General features: G+C 38.4%; 1 protein-coding gene and 1 long non-coding RNA gene across 4 annotated transcripts in view; one reads left to right on the top strand and one right to left on the bottom strand.

Moving 5' to 3' along the window:
* Window positions 1–1,004: 1,004 nt before the first annotated feature.
* On the bottom strand, window positions 1,005–3,372 carry LOC125103228 (uncharacterized). The gene is made up of 3 exons (XR_007128324.1): window positions 3,245–3,372; window positions 2,737–2,950; window positions 1,005–1,310 (listed from the first exon to the last, which is right to left on the bottom strand). It is a non-coding gene; the product is annotated as an uncharacterized LOC125103228 (long non-coding RNA).
* A 167-nt stretch (window positions 3,373–3,539) lies between these two features.
* ADGRB3 (adhesion G protein-coupled receptor B3) overlaps window positions 3,540–16,861 on the top strand; it is a 727,154-nt gene continuing 713,832 nt past the window's right edge. For 2 of the 3 annotated variants that reach the window (XM_047734014.1, XM_047734011.1), the window contains exons 1-3: window positions 3,540–4,222; window positions 5,652–5,816; window positions 6,909–7,680. In XM_047734014.1, the coding sequence (XP_047589970.1) occupies window positions 6,924–7,680 (757 nt within the window). In that variant the 5' untranslated portion in view covers window positions 3,540–4,222; window positions 5,652–5,816; window positions 6,909–6,923. The remainder of the gene's footprint in view (window positions 4,223–5,651; window positions 5,817–6,908; window positions 7,681–16,861) is intronic. The other variant, XM_047734013.1, reaches the window with a different exon arrangement.

The following is a 16,861-nucleotide window of genomic DNA, read 5'->3' as shown; positions in this document are numbered from 1 at the left end:
TAAAGCATATTGAAAAGGAATAATCTACAAACTTATTTGTGCTTTTCTTTATGTTTTTAAATTTTATTTATTTCTTTTTTATTTATCTTACAACCCTGAGCTCAAGACCTGAGCTGAGATCAAGAGACAGACTTTTAACCGACTAAGCCACCCAGCTGCCCGTTTGTACTTTTTAAAGCCTTACTGAAGAAAAGTTCTAAAATTTGCAAGTGGTAATATATTAATATTGCAAGACTATGAGAGAAAAGGGTGAGGGGGAAGAAAACACTTTCTAGAACTAAGTAAGCATATTCAAAACATATTCTTGTCATTTGAGTCCAAGAATTGTGCAGGTGATACTGAATTTTAGCAATGATCCTGGAGGATAGGGCTCTTTTTTTTCCCCCCCAAAGATAGAAGGAGAAAACTGCAAAAAATAAAAAGCAATAAAAGAAAAAGATTATACTTGGAAATCTCATTTCTCTGAAGTAATCTTTAAAAATGTATAAATAGTAGGAGAGATACATTTAAAAGACTTCAACTTTACATGCTTGGGCCAATTTAAAATACAAGTTTATATTCTGATGTCTTAACACTGGTTTCTTAATAGTCCTTTTGAAAGTTGGCAAGGAAACTTAAGTGAAAATTAGTTTATACAATTAATCTGGAAGTTTGGGGGTGAGACTACTTTATTACTGAAGAAAATTAAAAAGGAACCTAGTGAAACCATGCTTTCAAATACATGTGTAATAACTGAAATATAAATGAACACATTATATATACATGTATGTGAATGCACTTAATATAAGATGTATGCATATATACACACATGTATACATAATGAGTGTATGTGTAAAATATGGGTGTTTATATAATACCAACGTACGTACACAGATACACACAGGCACGTGTGAGAGGCAAATGAAGGCTCATAATTGTAATCTGAAATGGTGACTTTTAAAATGTATTAAAGCATAAAAACAGACCAATCTCAATAGGGAGGAAAGGACACAGAGAGCCTACAGTGTGTAAACTGCTGCTCTTTTTATTGTTGGGTCAATATGTCAGCTGTGCTTTCACATGGAACGTAGTGCAGACATGAATCAGGGTGGTTCTTCCCTGCTTTGCCTTTGGATTGTGCTGTTGTCAGGCTCCAGAGACCAGATTCTCCATATATGATTCTTTTCGTGATTCTTGATTATGACCCCCCTGAGGAAGTCAGACCAGCCTGGGGTTACTGGAGATGGTGTCTTGCTTGGTATATTTATCATCCACAAATCATCTGCTATAAATATACCTCAGCAGGATCATCATGAGGCTGGCTCAGTGGCCTGCAATTTATGAAGGTTATGGGAAACAGTGTGAAGGGTGAAGTGCTTTATTAAGGGTGGCTTTCTCCCTGACCCAGCCCTGTGTTCTACTTGAATATAAATGACCCTGGGAATGAGGACTCCTTTCCATTTAAGATTAAGTCTTTTTAAATTGTTCCTTTCAGCTGTTATTCTTATGTCACTATGTCATGACTTTAAGATTTTTCTAAGAAACATCAAAAGCACAGTGTTTGAAGATAATGTGAGAAATTACTAGATGCAAGATAGATATATATCTAAACCTCACATCGTTTCCTCTCCTTTTTCCCATTTTGGAGCATCTGTCATTAATCTCTATATTCGCTTGTGGCAAAACAACTGAACTGACCAAAATGTCTTGCAAATATCATAATTATAATCTTTACGGAAGTTGAAATAGAAGACATGTGATTCTCCTTTGTATTGCTGAATGTTGTGTGTTTTTAAAAGAAAATGTTTTTGCTTCAGACACAATGTTTTGGATTATGCCCTAGACATAAACCTTATTTTCCTTTCACATTCCCCTAAATGAATAAAAAATATTGTAATGAACCAAAAATGACACAACACCAAACGCCACACAGGCTGCTCTCTCAGCCAGTGAATATTCCTGGAACATGGTTAAAGCTTGCTGGTTGGGGAATGATTAACTGTTTCCCTTACAGGATGTTATTCTGAACACTTGTCCTAGAAGAGAAAGCCTTGAAGAGGGTCACCCCATTAATATGTATTAAGAAGTAAAGGGCCAATTTTAATATTTCAAACAACTTCAGTGAATAAAAGATCATTGGCACCTTTCTGTTTTCACTGTGGTCCTCTTTTAAAATGATGTTCTTCACTCTCCATTTGCCCCAAGGGAGAGGAACAAGAGGAAGAAAAATGCCGAAAGGGTACAGAGAAAAAATGATGGAAATCTGTTTTATTCCACTTCACCTGCTGCTTAAGCCACTCACCCTTAGAAAGCCTGAGACACTTTATATATGAATTACCCCTTGTGGTCTCCCTCACCATATCACCACACTATTTTGCCACTTGTTTTGCAAACCACCAACTGCGTTTACAAGTAGAGACATAATCGGTAGGCGAATGACCTTTTGCAGCATTGAATCTGAAGCTCGCTCATCAAATGTTTGTCAGCCAGCTGTCCAGGGGGCTAAATAAATAAATAAAGATGGGGAAATTTATCTTTTTTTTTTTTTTTTTTTTGGCTGCTAAATTGAGAATCTGGTAGCCTTTCCTCCCCATTTCCCTCGTTTTCTTTTTCTTTTTTCTTTTCTTTTTCCACCCCTGTCCACAAACCTGTTACTAGGGAAACTTGAAAAGGAATCAGATACATTAAGAAAACAAAAGTTTAGACCCCACAACCACGATCCCATTGCCATGCAGAAAGCAATGCAAGATGCCCAACCTCAGTCGCCGCACCGCGGTCCTGACAAAGCCTGTATCTAGCCAGAACAAATAAGATGTTAATTGCAGCCTCGCTGAGAAAAACTAGTATTGTTCCAGCCAGAGGGACACGCAGCGTTTCAGGAGCCGAGCTATGCCCCCTCCGCTGAGGACTGGATCAATTCATCTGAATCCCGGTGATGAAATGACAGCTCTTCAGCTGCGACAAGTTCACGCTGAAAGAAAGAAAGACGATCAAGTCCAGTATTTACTTCCCACCCGGCAGAGTCTCCTTCCAGTCCTCCGCACCCCCCTAGTGAGTTTCTCTTACAGTCGGTCGCCGCCAGCCCCAGCGGTGGGAACTGAGGATGCAAAAACCTCCCAGACGCAGAAAATACTGCTTTCGGGACGTGCTTGGTTTTGAGTAGCCGTGACGTGCAGGCTCACCGCGGCCCAGGCTGGAGCACCGAGGAGCCCCCCTCCCGCCCGCCTCTCTCCCGCCCTCCCGCCGGGCCTCCCTCCTTTCTCACCCCGCCGCTTCCCTCCTCTTCTCTCACACACACCCGCCCGCGCCCTCGGGAGGCAGAACTCTGGGAAGGCACAGCCAGCGCGCCGCGCTCGTCGAGCCTCGGGCCGGCCGCCTGGCGCACGGTACGGGTGCTAGCACGGGGCGCGCGGCGCCCGGGAACGCGCGCGCGCACGAGCACGCGGAAGACCGGCGCGCGGGCGCGCACCCCCGGGGACGCGCACCCCCTCCCTCGCGCGCGTCCCGGGGAGAGCGAGCGCCGCGCGCCGGCGCGCACACCCGAGACAGAGCTTTACTATCTCGCTCCCTCTCGCGCCCCTCCTCGCTGGGCATTCAAACAGCTTTCCGACATCACCAGCCAAGGATTTTTTTCCCCCCTCTCCTTAGTCGCGGTCCGTCCATCAGTACCTGCGGGGGGGAGGAGGAGGAGGGAGGAAAGCGGAAAGAGGAAAAAGCATAAGCTTGAGCCTTCCGATCCGACCACGACTACTCCTGTAATAAACCCACCGCCCCAACAAATCTGCCTTAGCAGCCGCTGCTGTCGCCGGTCACTTCTCGTCTCAGCGCTTTCTTTGCTTCTTGGCTATTCGGTTTGTTGGGGGTGGATTTGATCAAACAAATCCTCGCCTTTAAGCCACTTGCATTTTTTTGTTTGTTTGTTTCCTCAGAGTCTCTCTACGGGGGGCTTATCCCCCGCCCCCCCACCTCCGTTGGTGGTTGGATTCAGTTGGATACGGCGTCAGGCTCCGGGGTCCTGGGGGCTTTTTTCTCCTACCGCTCCCCTCTTTTGATCCCCCGCCCCCATCTTTTGCTTCTCTTAAGTGTGCATTTTAAAAAATAAATCCTGATTTTTGAAGCTGAGCCGGGGAAAATGGGCAACGGTGATTGGGACCGAAGGGGAGTCTCTCCGTCACTGTTGCTGGGACGCGTGCCTGTGCTGGTGTCTTAGAGCAAGAGCCTCCCTGAGCTTTCGGAGTGGAAGGTAAGGAAGGGGGTCCGGGGTCACCTTCTCTCTGCCAGGGGTCGCCGGCGAGGAGCTCTCCGTCTAGGTGTGTGCGGAGGGAGGACAAGGAGAGGAAAGGCTGTTGCTGGCAGATGGAGGGGCTGCGAGGAAACCCGACTGTCTGCATTTACTTAAACGCCGCAGTTGAAAAGTTAGAGAAGTCTGTTTTTCCAGAGATGTGCTGGGTCGGAAGGAATAGACAGGGAGACCTAGAAAATCTGAAGGTTGTGTGTGATTGGGGTGATTTTATGGAGAGAAATTTTTAGGTAGAAGGAAGTTAAGATAAGGGGAGGCAGTGGGTCTTCTATTGGGGAAAAAAAAAATTAGTGGAGTGATGGCGCCGTCTATGTTCGACTAAACTAAAGTGTCACCCAGAAAATCAGTTTTGAGAATAGCTAAACTAAATGCCGGTTTGCTTCTCAGCAGGCGATAAATAAATAAATAAATACATACATACATACATACATACATACCTACATACAACATCCTTGAGACCTTGGTAGCAGTCCCTTAGACACCCCCCACCCCATTCTTTCTTTCTTCAAGAGGGAAATACAATTGTTTGAACTGGCCCTGCAGTCGAGGGCGGGGGTGGGGGGGGGACGGCAGAGTTCAGTGATTCATTTTTGATTCTTTAGAATAAAACAAGCCTCCGTATACCAAGGCTTAAGGATTAAAATAAAGAGCATTATGTTGAGGGGGCTCTCTTGAGCAAGCTTGAAAGTGAAATCAGAGCTATTTCCTCACTCTTTCTAATCCTTGATGAGCACAGCAATGCAGACATGCACTGTCAAATAAATGGAAGCAAAAGTACCGGATTTCATTAGGAAAAGAAATACGACCTCTTTTGGAGTTACCTATTATAAAATGAAGCCCCCTTTCATGGATGGAATTCCTAATTTAGACACTTATTGTCACATTGGCTCTCAACGCCTACACTCTATCCTGAAGAACACTGCGCAGACCTGCATTGCCTGCAAAGTGTTACAGCAAAAAAAGGAAATTATTTCCAAAATTTCCTGCAACTTTACCAATTTTTTAACCTTTAAATGCTCATTGGCTTTATTTTATCAAGAAGAAAATGCATTATTCATTGAGCTGTATGCTTGAAAGAGAGAACGCTGTTTTGATAGTCCCAGCAGTTCTGATGTTATTTTAAACTGCTGCTATATAGAGATTTAGAGTTGGGGCTGTTTTCTCCTATATCAAGACATAGAATTTGAATTATGATCTGGAAAATGCAGATCTATCTTCAGGGACTTCGGTCACTGGTATTTGTGTGCCTGCGTTGGTGTGTGTTATGCAATGGGAAGGAAGAGGGTTTTATCCTTTGGTTCAGAGAGGACCCAGGCAAAGACATGAAAACTCTTAACTGTCTGTATGTCTGTATGTCTGTCTCTGTTTACAGAACAGTGGAAGAGACTGCAGCCTAAAGACTTTTATAATTAACTTGACATCACTTTTCTCAGCTCAAAGGCTAAACAAAAAAGCAGTGTCATTTATTCTAAGAAATAACTTCTTAAAGGTTAAAGCTGAAAAAATTCGAGTTATTTTTGGATAACAACTTACAGAGGTAAATATAACCCAGGATTACTTTATTATGCAAGGCCAGGTTAAAAAATATAAAGAAAAGGAGCTTTGGAGCTCTTGTTGGAAAGAGAGCAATTCAGTAATTGAAATCTGCTAGGAAAGAAAATGTTCATGTCTTTTATCTACCATGTGTAAATCTTAAATTACAGTAGATAACTCTAGATAAAATAGCCCTAATTAAAAAAAAAATTAAAAGGCTGAAGCCGGCTCAATTACTGTGGTTCTGGGATTTTTCACTGACATCGCCTTTGGATACAGATACTAATACAGTGATCCACTTTATGTATCCCAAGAGGGCATGTCACATTGAAATGACTGCCTTAAATCCTGGTTCTCACTGGTGATGTTGAACAACAAGTCTTTCCCTTGTATCTACCCATCTATGCCCTTTCTCAGATGATGGTTTTAAAATTCTATTAATCCACATGAATCCCAGTGTTTTTGCACAGGAATTCCCATCAGTTCACATGGTGGTCCCTGCAAAGACAAGTATGGACATTTGGGAGATGATGTTTCATCCTCAACAAATTATCTTTCATGTTTTTTAAAATTGTGGCTATCCTTTATCGAAATTGCTTTCCATATTTAAGATAAAAGAAATAATGTGATGACAGCTGTTCCTAGATTATCAGATTAGATTTTGTGTGATGATGTTTACTGTAGGCCGAAAGAGAGAAAATGTTGTATATGTTGCTTAAAAATATTTCAAAAATTAAAATTTAGGTTATGATATTTTAAAAAGATATGTTTTCCTCTTCTTTCAATAGAATCATAATTCACTTGGAGGAAATCCTGGTAGATAAATTAGAGCATTCCTGTTAATCATCTATTAAATATTATTTTTAAATTGAATGTGGGGAATTTGGCCATTGTGGATGACCACGTGAGGGCGCTGTTCACACAGCAACATAATTTCCTAGCGTTATAAAATAAAAAAAAAAATTACCTGCCCTTCTTTTAAAAAGGGTTTTTTACTGAAATCTTGAAAACAGCTGGCTGTAATATTGGAAGGAGTTTCTTTTTTAAATGCGCGTAGACTCCTACTTGCATTTTACTTTCATTGCCATTTTTACAGGCCAAATGACATAGGATGAAGGCTGTTCGTAACCTGCTGATTTATATATTTTCCACCTATCTCCTGGTTATGTTTGGATTTAATGCTGCCCAAGACTTCTGGTGTTCAACTTTGGTGAAGGGAGTCATTTATGGATCGTATTCTGTAAGTGAAATGTTTCCCAAAAACTTTACAAACTGCACTTGGACGCTGGAAAATCCAGATCCAACCAAATATAGCATTTACCTGAAATTTTCCAAAAAGGACCTTAGCTGCTCTAACTTTTCCCTCTTGGCTTATCAGTTTGATCATTTTTCCCATGAAAAAATAAAGGATCTTTTAAGAAAGAATCATTCTATAATGCAACTCTGCGATTCCAAGAATGCTTTCGTTTTTCTACAGTATGATAAAAATTTTATTCAAATACGTCGGGTGTTTCCAACCGATTTCCCAGGATTACAGAAAAAAGGGGAAGAAGATCAGAAATCTTTTTTTGAGTTTTTGGTATTGAACAAGGTGAGCCCGAGCCAGTTTGGTTGCCATGTATTATGCACTTGGCTGGAGAGCTGCTTAAAATCAGAAAATGGGAGATCGGAATCATGTGGGATCATGTATACAAAATGCACCTGTCCTCAGCATTTGGGAGAGTGGGGGATCGACGACCAGTCGCTGGTTTTGTTAAATAACGTGGTGTTACCCCTGAATGAGCAGACGGAGGGCTGCCTGACCCAGGAGCTGCAAACTACCCAGGTCTGCAATCTTACCAGGGAGGCCAAGCGACCGCCCAAAGAAGGTAAGTGCCCAGCAGAGAGGGGGAGATGGGAGGGAGGGGTGTTGGGAAATGGCATTAAGATGTGCTATTTCAACACAAGGGCTTAATCTTTGGTCTTTAACTCTGTCATCTTTGAAGTCTTTTGATTTGTGATCTTCACTAGTAAAGGTCTCTTAGGCTAGTTTTGGGTTTCAGGATTTTAGAATGGGGCGGCGAGGATAGGAAAGCCCTCATCAAGATGCCCTGGTGGTGTGTCAAAAACGTGGAGCCAGTTTGCAGTGGAGGTTGCTGAGGTGGGGGCGGGGGTCTTTATTGGCTTCAGCCCATTGGGGAGAATCTACCTCTTCACAATCACGCTCTCATGCACACTCCTTGAAAGGGATTTGTAGGATTTCTACTTGATGCTACAGCCCTGTAAAAAGTACACTTCCTTTCCTCTCACCTTTGCCCTCTCTGTCTCACTGTGTCCACCAAAACCCCTTTAGATATACTCCCCCAAGTTGGGGAAGCAGGACTAAAAGATGACACGAACTCAGTAAAGTGCCTGTTTGGACTAAATGACTTTCTGACACCTGAAGACAAGGGTGTCCCCCTCCCCGACAGCCCTATAATTAAAAAAAAAAAGTGCTTCACACAATAAATCCCGTGTGCTTGCTCTTTCGAAACCCCACTGGGAAGTGCAGTCTCTGGGGTCTCCTTGCTGTGAATCCACTTGGAGGCAGGGTAGAATTAAAGCACAGGCTGATCCTGTAAAACCTAATTGCCCTCTTGCGTGATTTTTACTCTCCTTGGTCCCTTGTTGATATACACGAGGAGAGTGGGAGCGTGTCAGAGATGAACTAGATGGAACAAATAGTGCAACGGAAATGCAGAGGAAAAAGAGAAAAGTACAGGAGTGATTTATAGCTTTCTCCCAGTCCCCAGTGGGGGAGCTACTAGAGGATTTCAGATTGTGGATTACGTTTAATAATGCAAGAAAGCTGACATATTTTTGAGAAAATGACTTTCCTGTTTGGAAGGTTAACGGATGTGTTCCATTCCTTTGAGGACACGGCTGATGCGTATTCGTTCTCCCTCCCCAACCCTGCAACTAGAGAGTGTGTTGATTTTTTATGCAGGAAATGTTTTCTGATTGCCACAAAGATCCCTGTCTGTGGAAAGGGACAGCCAAGCTCCAGTCCCTCTTTCCTCCCCCTCCCCCAACAGAAGTTGTCTTTGTGGCCAATATAAAATTGACACGTTGTTGGAGAATTTTCTTTAAGAGTAGCCAAGGCTTTGTAAGGGGTGGGGGTGGTAGGGAAAGAGAGAGAAGGACTTAACTAGCTAGATGCGGTTTCTCTGCTGAAAGCAATTTGGGGGATGGGGATTATGGAAGAGCAATAGTACTCGGGGAGAAGATGTGTTAGAAAATGAATGCAGACTAATGGCAATGAGAGAGGGTTGAAAACCTTTAAGATTTCTACAGGTCAGTGTTTCACTAACAGCTGTGGCTGAAGAAAACAAAGTGGTTTTAAATTACAGGAGTTCTTTTCTCTAGTAAAAATCCCAGAGAAGCACTTGCAACTGCAGGGATGGTATTTAACACCATTTAAAACTAATTAGTGTCCCCTAGAATAAGAAGCTACAGTACACACAGAAAATGTGATGCTGCAAGCTGGCTAATAAGACAATTAACACCAGAAACTAGTATTTGTCTGTTTGTTTTATTGCTGTTTTAATAAAATCTAGAATCTCTTTTATCGGTGGTTACAATTCTGTCATGAAATTGACTGCCCGTGAGGAGTGGGAAAGTGAATCTAGTTTTGGAAGTTTTTTTTATGAATGGTAGCAGGTCACGAAAACAAAGTTGTGTACGCATAAGCGTAATTTTCAAAGATTTTGCAGGTCATGATCGTGAGATGTGGGTTGAAACAGTGCTAGGGTTTATAGAAGTTGGACTCGATTGTCATTTGTTTTGTAAATGAGTAAGAATATGAGTGATTTTAGACATTCAGTGTATAACATGTGGGACCACGTCTATGTCTTTTGGCTAATTAGCTGGCAAAATGAGAAAGGAATAGCTCCAAAACAAATAAGTGATTATGTTAAAATTGTTATCGTGTTAATAGAACTGAACTAGGAAAACTTTATATAATAGGGGAAGAATATATGCTGTATCAGTAAAATTGAACAGTCTGTATTCTCTTTATTCTAAATGTGTGTCCTTTAATTGTTTGGGTATTCTGAGTCAGAAAGGTAAGGATAAGTAATTCCTGATGACATAATTGTAGCTGATGCGTTTATAAGTAGTTCTTATATATTCAGCATTCCTTACTTCATTCAAAGAAGAGCTTTTTGACTATGCTATGTTGTAGGAAAAGAACGTGAAAATTTGCAGACTCTTAATTTAGTAAGATTTATGCAAAATATATTAAATCTTAAATGTTCTATATAAACGCTATGTAAAATCTTATGAAGGAATTATTTAATACCATTTCAAATAAACTACCACATAATGATATTAACAAGATTAGAGGTTAATAATTACATACAGTTGTGCTTAATTTTATTCCAAAATGTCTTTACTTTATATGGTAACGTGTAATCCCAGGTTTTAAAATAAGTCTTTAAAAATTCTACTTAACATTTTACATTAATAAATGATTTCCATTTTCTATAGAAAAATAGACTATCCTGTAAGTCATAAAGGGAATAAATACACAATTATTCTCCATGGTTTTTCTTTTCTTTCTTTTTTTTTTTTTTGCCATAGTTTTTCTTTACTTCTTTTTTATTCACTGTAATAAGTACTGAAAACCTTGAGTGGAAATATTTTCTACATCCATTACATCATAGAAGTGGCACAAATTGGACAGAAGACTCTTTACATGCAATAGATGCAATTCTAGGTTGTTTTGTGCGGTGCTTGTGGTGATGGGAATGGTGTACCAAATGCTGAATATTTTGAATGTGTCTATTGAAATCAGAAAATCATATTTAGTTAGTATTTGAGGAAATTATAGGTTCCCAGGACTGGGCTGTTAATTTTGTTGATGTAAGATTTCTACTAAAATGTCTGTTAATAATACATTCATGTACTGAAGAATTTCATAGCCAGAAAACAGCAAGAAGAAAACTACCACTGTTTGTAGTGATGACACCAGCAATTACAAATGTGATCTTGAATGTAGTATAAAAGTAAATAATTGGACTGATGCTTTATTAAAGTATTAATTAGTTAAGTATTAATACATTTAAGTATCTTGTTTTTTAAGGTCATGTTTGACATATTTGAGGATGATTTATGATTATAAAAACTTAGTTGCCATTCCCCAATTTTTATGTGAAAATTTGAAAACCAAGTAAACTGACAAAATGAAGCCTTTTAAAATAATGATGTCTTATTTCAGGCAATAACAAAAAAAAACTGTCTACATTTAATGTATATAACTTTTTTTTTTTTTCCTTAAAGAAAGCTCAAATGATAATGCTGTTACCTGGTTTTCAGATGTAAGTCTGGGAGGTACTGGCTTGTATTCTTGAGGTCTTTACTAGATTTTATAGGACTTTTTTTTTTTTCTACCATAGATGATTCTGGATTAGTTAAAATATATTATATATAGAAATATTAGTTAAAATATAAGATGTGCTATAAGATCTTACTTCTTACCACTTCACCTAAAATAAGCAACTAAAACAGTTTTGGCAGAAAAATTCTCTACCAGGGTATCTAAGTCACATAATAAACCTTAATGGAACCTTTGTTTCCTACTTACATCAATGGTGCTACTTATGTGAAGGGAAATTGGGATCCCTGTATAGATTCCAGGAAATCTGAACACACTTACTCATTTGTCTAGCCCGGGGTTGTGTGTGGGTTCACAGTTCTAGGTACCTGTTTTGTCATCTAGAGCAACTTGTGTCTCAGTGTGTTTTCATTTCTTTCTACTCTTGCTTTTTTCACCCTCAGAACTGTTTAGCACTTTTCACCTTCCTCTTTACTGTCCTTGGATCTTACTTCCTTTGTAAATGCCATGATCCCACACACTCTACTGAAATGTAGAAAGGCATATTGAGTCGGTTGTTCCTTGAAGATGCAGAGCCCAAGAGTTTCTCTGCCCCTTGGCTGCATCCCATAGTGCTCTGCACGAACTGTACTTCTGTTCTAGCATTTATCATACTGCGGTTTGCGGTGTATTTTCTGTTTATATTTCCGTCTCCCTCCACTAGACCTGGGAATTCTTCAAGCATAAAGAATGGGTCTTCAGTTGTCTATGACATTCTTTATAGAGCTTCAGTAACTATTGAATGTCAAATGATCAAAACAAAAAAAGATCTCAATAGGAAAGATAGCAATACATGGGTTACAATCAAAAGAATAAAACTACCTCATTTGGGGAAAGAGGCCACCTTCTACTTTCTGCCTTTTTAGGGGAAGATGGCTACCATTTATTTATTTATTTATTTATTCCTTTTCCATTAATGTGTTATTTATGCCAGTCTCTGATCTCAACATATTATTTAACATCACTTTTTATTTTTTTTTTTTAAAGATTTTATTTATTTATTTATTTGACAGACAGAGATCACAAGCAGGCAGAGAGGCAGGCAGAGAGAGAGGAGGAAGCAGACTCCCTGCTGAGCAGAGAGCCCGATGCGGGGCTTGATCCCAGGACCCTGAGATCATGACCTGAGCCGAAGGCAGCGGCTTAACCCACTGAGCCACCCAGGCGCCCCTTAACATCACTTTTTAAACAAGAAGATGGAACCATTAGGAAATATTCTTAATTTGTATATAATATATATATTACAAGACTTGTGGTCCATATAACTTTCTACATATGACTGCCTACAAAAACAATGGTAAGAATATTTGCCAGTTTCTGTTTAATTCTTTTCATTTCTCTTTATGTATCTCTTTTCTGACTCTAGCATTACTTCTACAGTAATGACATTTCCCAGTCCTCTCTAGCAGTTTGAAGACAAACATGCAAACTTTCCAAGAAAGAGGAAAGGAGGATTTGCATGTCAAGTTCAGTGCTTCTGTTATTCACTCCTATTTAATAATCTGTAAAATGTAATTAAGAGTAGAATATCATTAAAATTATAGTCCTGATCAAGTAAAATGCCTTAATTTTTACTTTTACCATTTTTGAATTTTGACAAACAATTTAGGATATCTGATCTATCTATCTGTTAATAAAACAAAATTCCATTATATGGCAACCTATTTTTTGTGGGCGATAAATTAAAATATTAACATGAAAATTTGTGTGTGGGGATGCCTGGGCGGCTCAGTCAGTTAGGACTGACTGAGCCACCTTTGGGATAGCCTTCGGCTAGGTCATGATCCCCGGGTCCTGGAACTGAGTTCCTCATCAAGCTCCCTGCTCAGTGGGGAACCTTCTTCTCCCTCTTCCTTTGCCTCCCCACTTGTGCTCTCTCCCTCTCTGACAAATAAATAAATAATATCTTTAAAAAAAGAAAATTTGTGTGTGCGCACATATGTTCCATGCTTGCACACATTTGTCAAGATGTGTCAGTGGGTTTTATGAGAGTTGTAGATATATGTACTGTAGGTTGTTTTTTTTCCAAAATTGACAAGAAAATTTATTTAGAATTCAGCTTCATGCTTTACCTTATGGACTTCATTTCCTAATAGAAGCAATTTTATTGTTAAACTGAAGGTTTTTATAAAATATAATATTCTTTAGAATAACTGGTATACATTATCTAAAGTCATGTGGCTGTTGGATCTCAAATCAATGTTTATTAAAAAATAAACTTTTCTTATTTTTTCAAAATATCTTTGCTGGGTTTTAAAATCTACTGTTTTGAGTTTGAATCTACTCGTCCACATCGTAATTGTTACTCCGTATTACTACTTTCCCCTTCTCAGATTGTTAGTGATGCTTATTTCTCAGGGTGTAGGAGAACAGGAAATGACATCATGTATTGAATTTGAAGAACCTAATAAAATTAATGGCTTGGAATATTTTAGTTCCTGTCAGCTCTGTGAAAATTTCTTCCCAAATCAATTAACTAATAAAAATCAGAGAGGTATGCAATTTTTCTAAGTATATCACTTCATTGAAATACAAGTATTTGGGTGTACACTTGAGTCCTCTGAATGACTCAGCCTCCTGGTAGCATCTGTCAGGTGACTGAGCTTGCTTCATCCATCTTCAGTAGTAGAGTGTTGAATTAAGCGAAATTGAACATGTCAAACACTTAGTCCATTGCTCAAGTTATAGTAGGCCCTCAATTCAGTTTTTGAATGTCTTTTTTATTCCTTTGGCTATAAATGATAGAGGATTAATAATAAATAATGAAGCAGACTGTCATTTAATTATTTGAACTTGTTTAGGAATTTAAGGCATTTAACAAAGGATCATTAAGCATCTTGAATGTTTGTCTGTTTTGTATTAGATACAGAAAAGGTAACATCTCAGTACCTGTGTGTTGATGGAGGCATGACTAATATGTCAAATAGATCAAGCTAGTGGTGTGTGAGTCATCCTAGGCCTGGGAAGATGTCCTTTGGATATCATTGCTGATAGCCTGCAAATCCATTTAAATTAAACAGTTTCATGAGTATTTTACTCTTTGCTGCGTTATGCAAAATTAAGTTCATGTTTTGAAATGTATTTTGAAAAAGAATTATCGTGAAATATTAGCCCATATTAAAATATTTGGAAAAAAAGGTAGGATCACTGGATTGTGATCATATACCAGTAAACCCCAGGGTTCCCCCAAATGCTTATATATTCAGATACTGAAAAGAAAACAAATTTTTTTTAGTACTCATTTAAAGATTCTGATATTTTCTTGAAGAAAAACTACAAAATGTGATCCATAAGACTCCATGAAGTGCTAAATGCTCTATGTTCAATTATCTTTCAACTACCATTCAGAAATTTTGCTCACTTGCAAAGAATGACCTAGCTATCTGTTAAAGGTTAATAAATAATGCATTTCTGCTATAGACAGAAAGTATAATAAGTAACAAATTCATAATGAATACATTAGTATGGAGCTGTTTCTTTCAAAATTAAGTAAATAGGAGTCTTTTCGGAAATCTTGCAAGTTTGCTGATATCCATTTTCACTATAACCACGCCCATCCCCATCACATAATCATTAATGTTTGGAACACCTTATAGAACATGAAGGTAAAATAGTTACTATTCAGTTTCTACTATGTAAAATGAAATAATTTGCCTGCCAACCTAATCCTGGATATTATATTCTCTGAATATTTCTTCTGGATAATGTTTCTTTGGGAGTATTCTGTTGTTTAGGAGAACAGAATAACTATGTGAATGGAAAAGATACTAGAACACTGATAGAACCAGACTATAATACAGTTGACCCTCAAACACCAGGGAGGTTATAGACACAGTTGAAAATCTACATATAATTTTCGACTCCCCCAAAATTTAACTTCTAATAGGCTGCTGTTGATGGGAAGCCCTACCAATTATATAAATAGTCAACTAACGTATTTTGTTTGTATACACACACACACACACATGTGCTGTATTCTTTTAGCAAGCTAGAGAAAAAATATTATTAAGACAATCATAAGAGAAAATACATTTATAATACAGTACTGTATGTATATAAAGAAATCTGAGCGTAAGTGGACTCATGCAATTCAAGCCCATGTTGTTCAAGGGTCAACTGATTTAGAATATACAACTTAGATACATTTCAACAGAGTAAAAAGCATTAAAACATTTGGGGAGTCAACCAGAGAAGGCTACCTTGATGAAATTACTTTTTAGCAATAAATATGTTTAGGTGATAGAAACATCACAGAAATATTATCTCTCCTGGGTAATTCATGTTGGGTGGGTGTTACACGGTATTTCTTTAATAACATTTCTACTGGTATTCCTCACTTTTAAGGTAATTTTAAAAATTTTGATAATTTTTAAAAAATTAATTTCTATGATTGTGTATCTAAACAATCTGTTTTCCAGTAAATGTTTTAAAGAGAAGCCTCCTCTAATACCACTCCTGAGAAAAACAAGGAAGTAAAGCATTATAATAAGCATCTTATAAATTTAAAGAATATATTAAAATCTAACATTGAGAAAATGCTTTCCAGTTTTCCAGGCTCTGTTGCATATATTATTTTATTTCAAGAATAATTGTGTGAAACACATATTATTTGTTCCATTGAATATATAGAATACCCTAAAGACTATGGTTTTCCTTTCTCTAAAAATTTAATACAAATTGGTTCAAATGAAAAACTAGAGAAGTTCTCACCATCTCTGGAGTGCTTGAATCTGAATCACAAATTCTCAGATATATGAGGGACTTTAGGTGTTAGGTTGTCCAAATCTTATCTGATTAATGGATTCCCAATCTGCAAATATATGATGGGAACATTATTTCAGCTGAATTTAAGACTTCTTGGAATTTATATTTAATACCATTTCTCTAACATGAAAGAGGCACAGTCATTTAGGACTGTGTGACAGTTCTAGTGTTTGATTAAAAAATATATATATATCTGGTATCTAGCCAGGATAGTAATCAGAGTATACTTCACTATACTACTTAATACAGAGTAGTTTTTACAAATTAAAGCTTTGATCCATTAGATTTTTGTTCTATGTGGTATATATTATTTAAATAATCTGATGTCAATCTCACAGAATAATTTTCAGTCTAAGCTCCTTAAATTTAAAGAGCGGTGTATTTCAAGTTCAGAGGCTGTGTAGATTTACTAAGACGATTTAGTAACGTCTATCTTGGATTTTCATTTCAGTCTCATTTTCTAGGGAAATCTGTTTTGGGGGAAAAGCATGTCTTACATTTTTTAGTTATTCTATGGTACACTGAGAAGCAGTTTGTTGAGGGTGGAAGAAGAGGGAGGTGCAGACTCCCTTCTTCTGTTGAAGGTCAGAACTTCAGTGAGGTGGGCTCACCCCTGGACCTCTGGCAAACCCTTCTCCTCTCATCCCTTTCGCCTATGGGGAGTATGGCTCTCTGCTGTTTCTAACTCTGAGTGCTGTGTTCTCTCTCCTTGGTTTCGCCAAGCACTGTCCATGCCTTAATATTTTCTCAAGTTATCTTAATTGAGGACACCATTTTACCTTACTGGGACCCTGACTAGTATAGGGGTGTATAATTTTGGTGGTGAAGTGGTTTCTGATTTCTTTAGAGCATGGTCGGAAAAGAGCATTTTAAGTTTCGAGCCTTTCTTTTAA

The sequence above is a fragment of the Lutra lutra genome, chromosome 6 (genome assembly GCF_902655055.1).
Source record: "Lutra lutra chromosome 6, mLutLut1.2, whole genome shotgun sequence".
In the NCBI taxonomy this organism is placed as follows: Eukaryota; Metazoa; Chordata; class Mammalia; order Carnivora; family Mustelidae; genus Lutra; species Lutra lutra.
The sequence above is the reverse complement of the archived record's forward strand: the minus strand, read 5'-3'. Positions and strand labels throughout refer to the sequence as shown.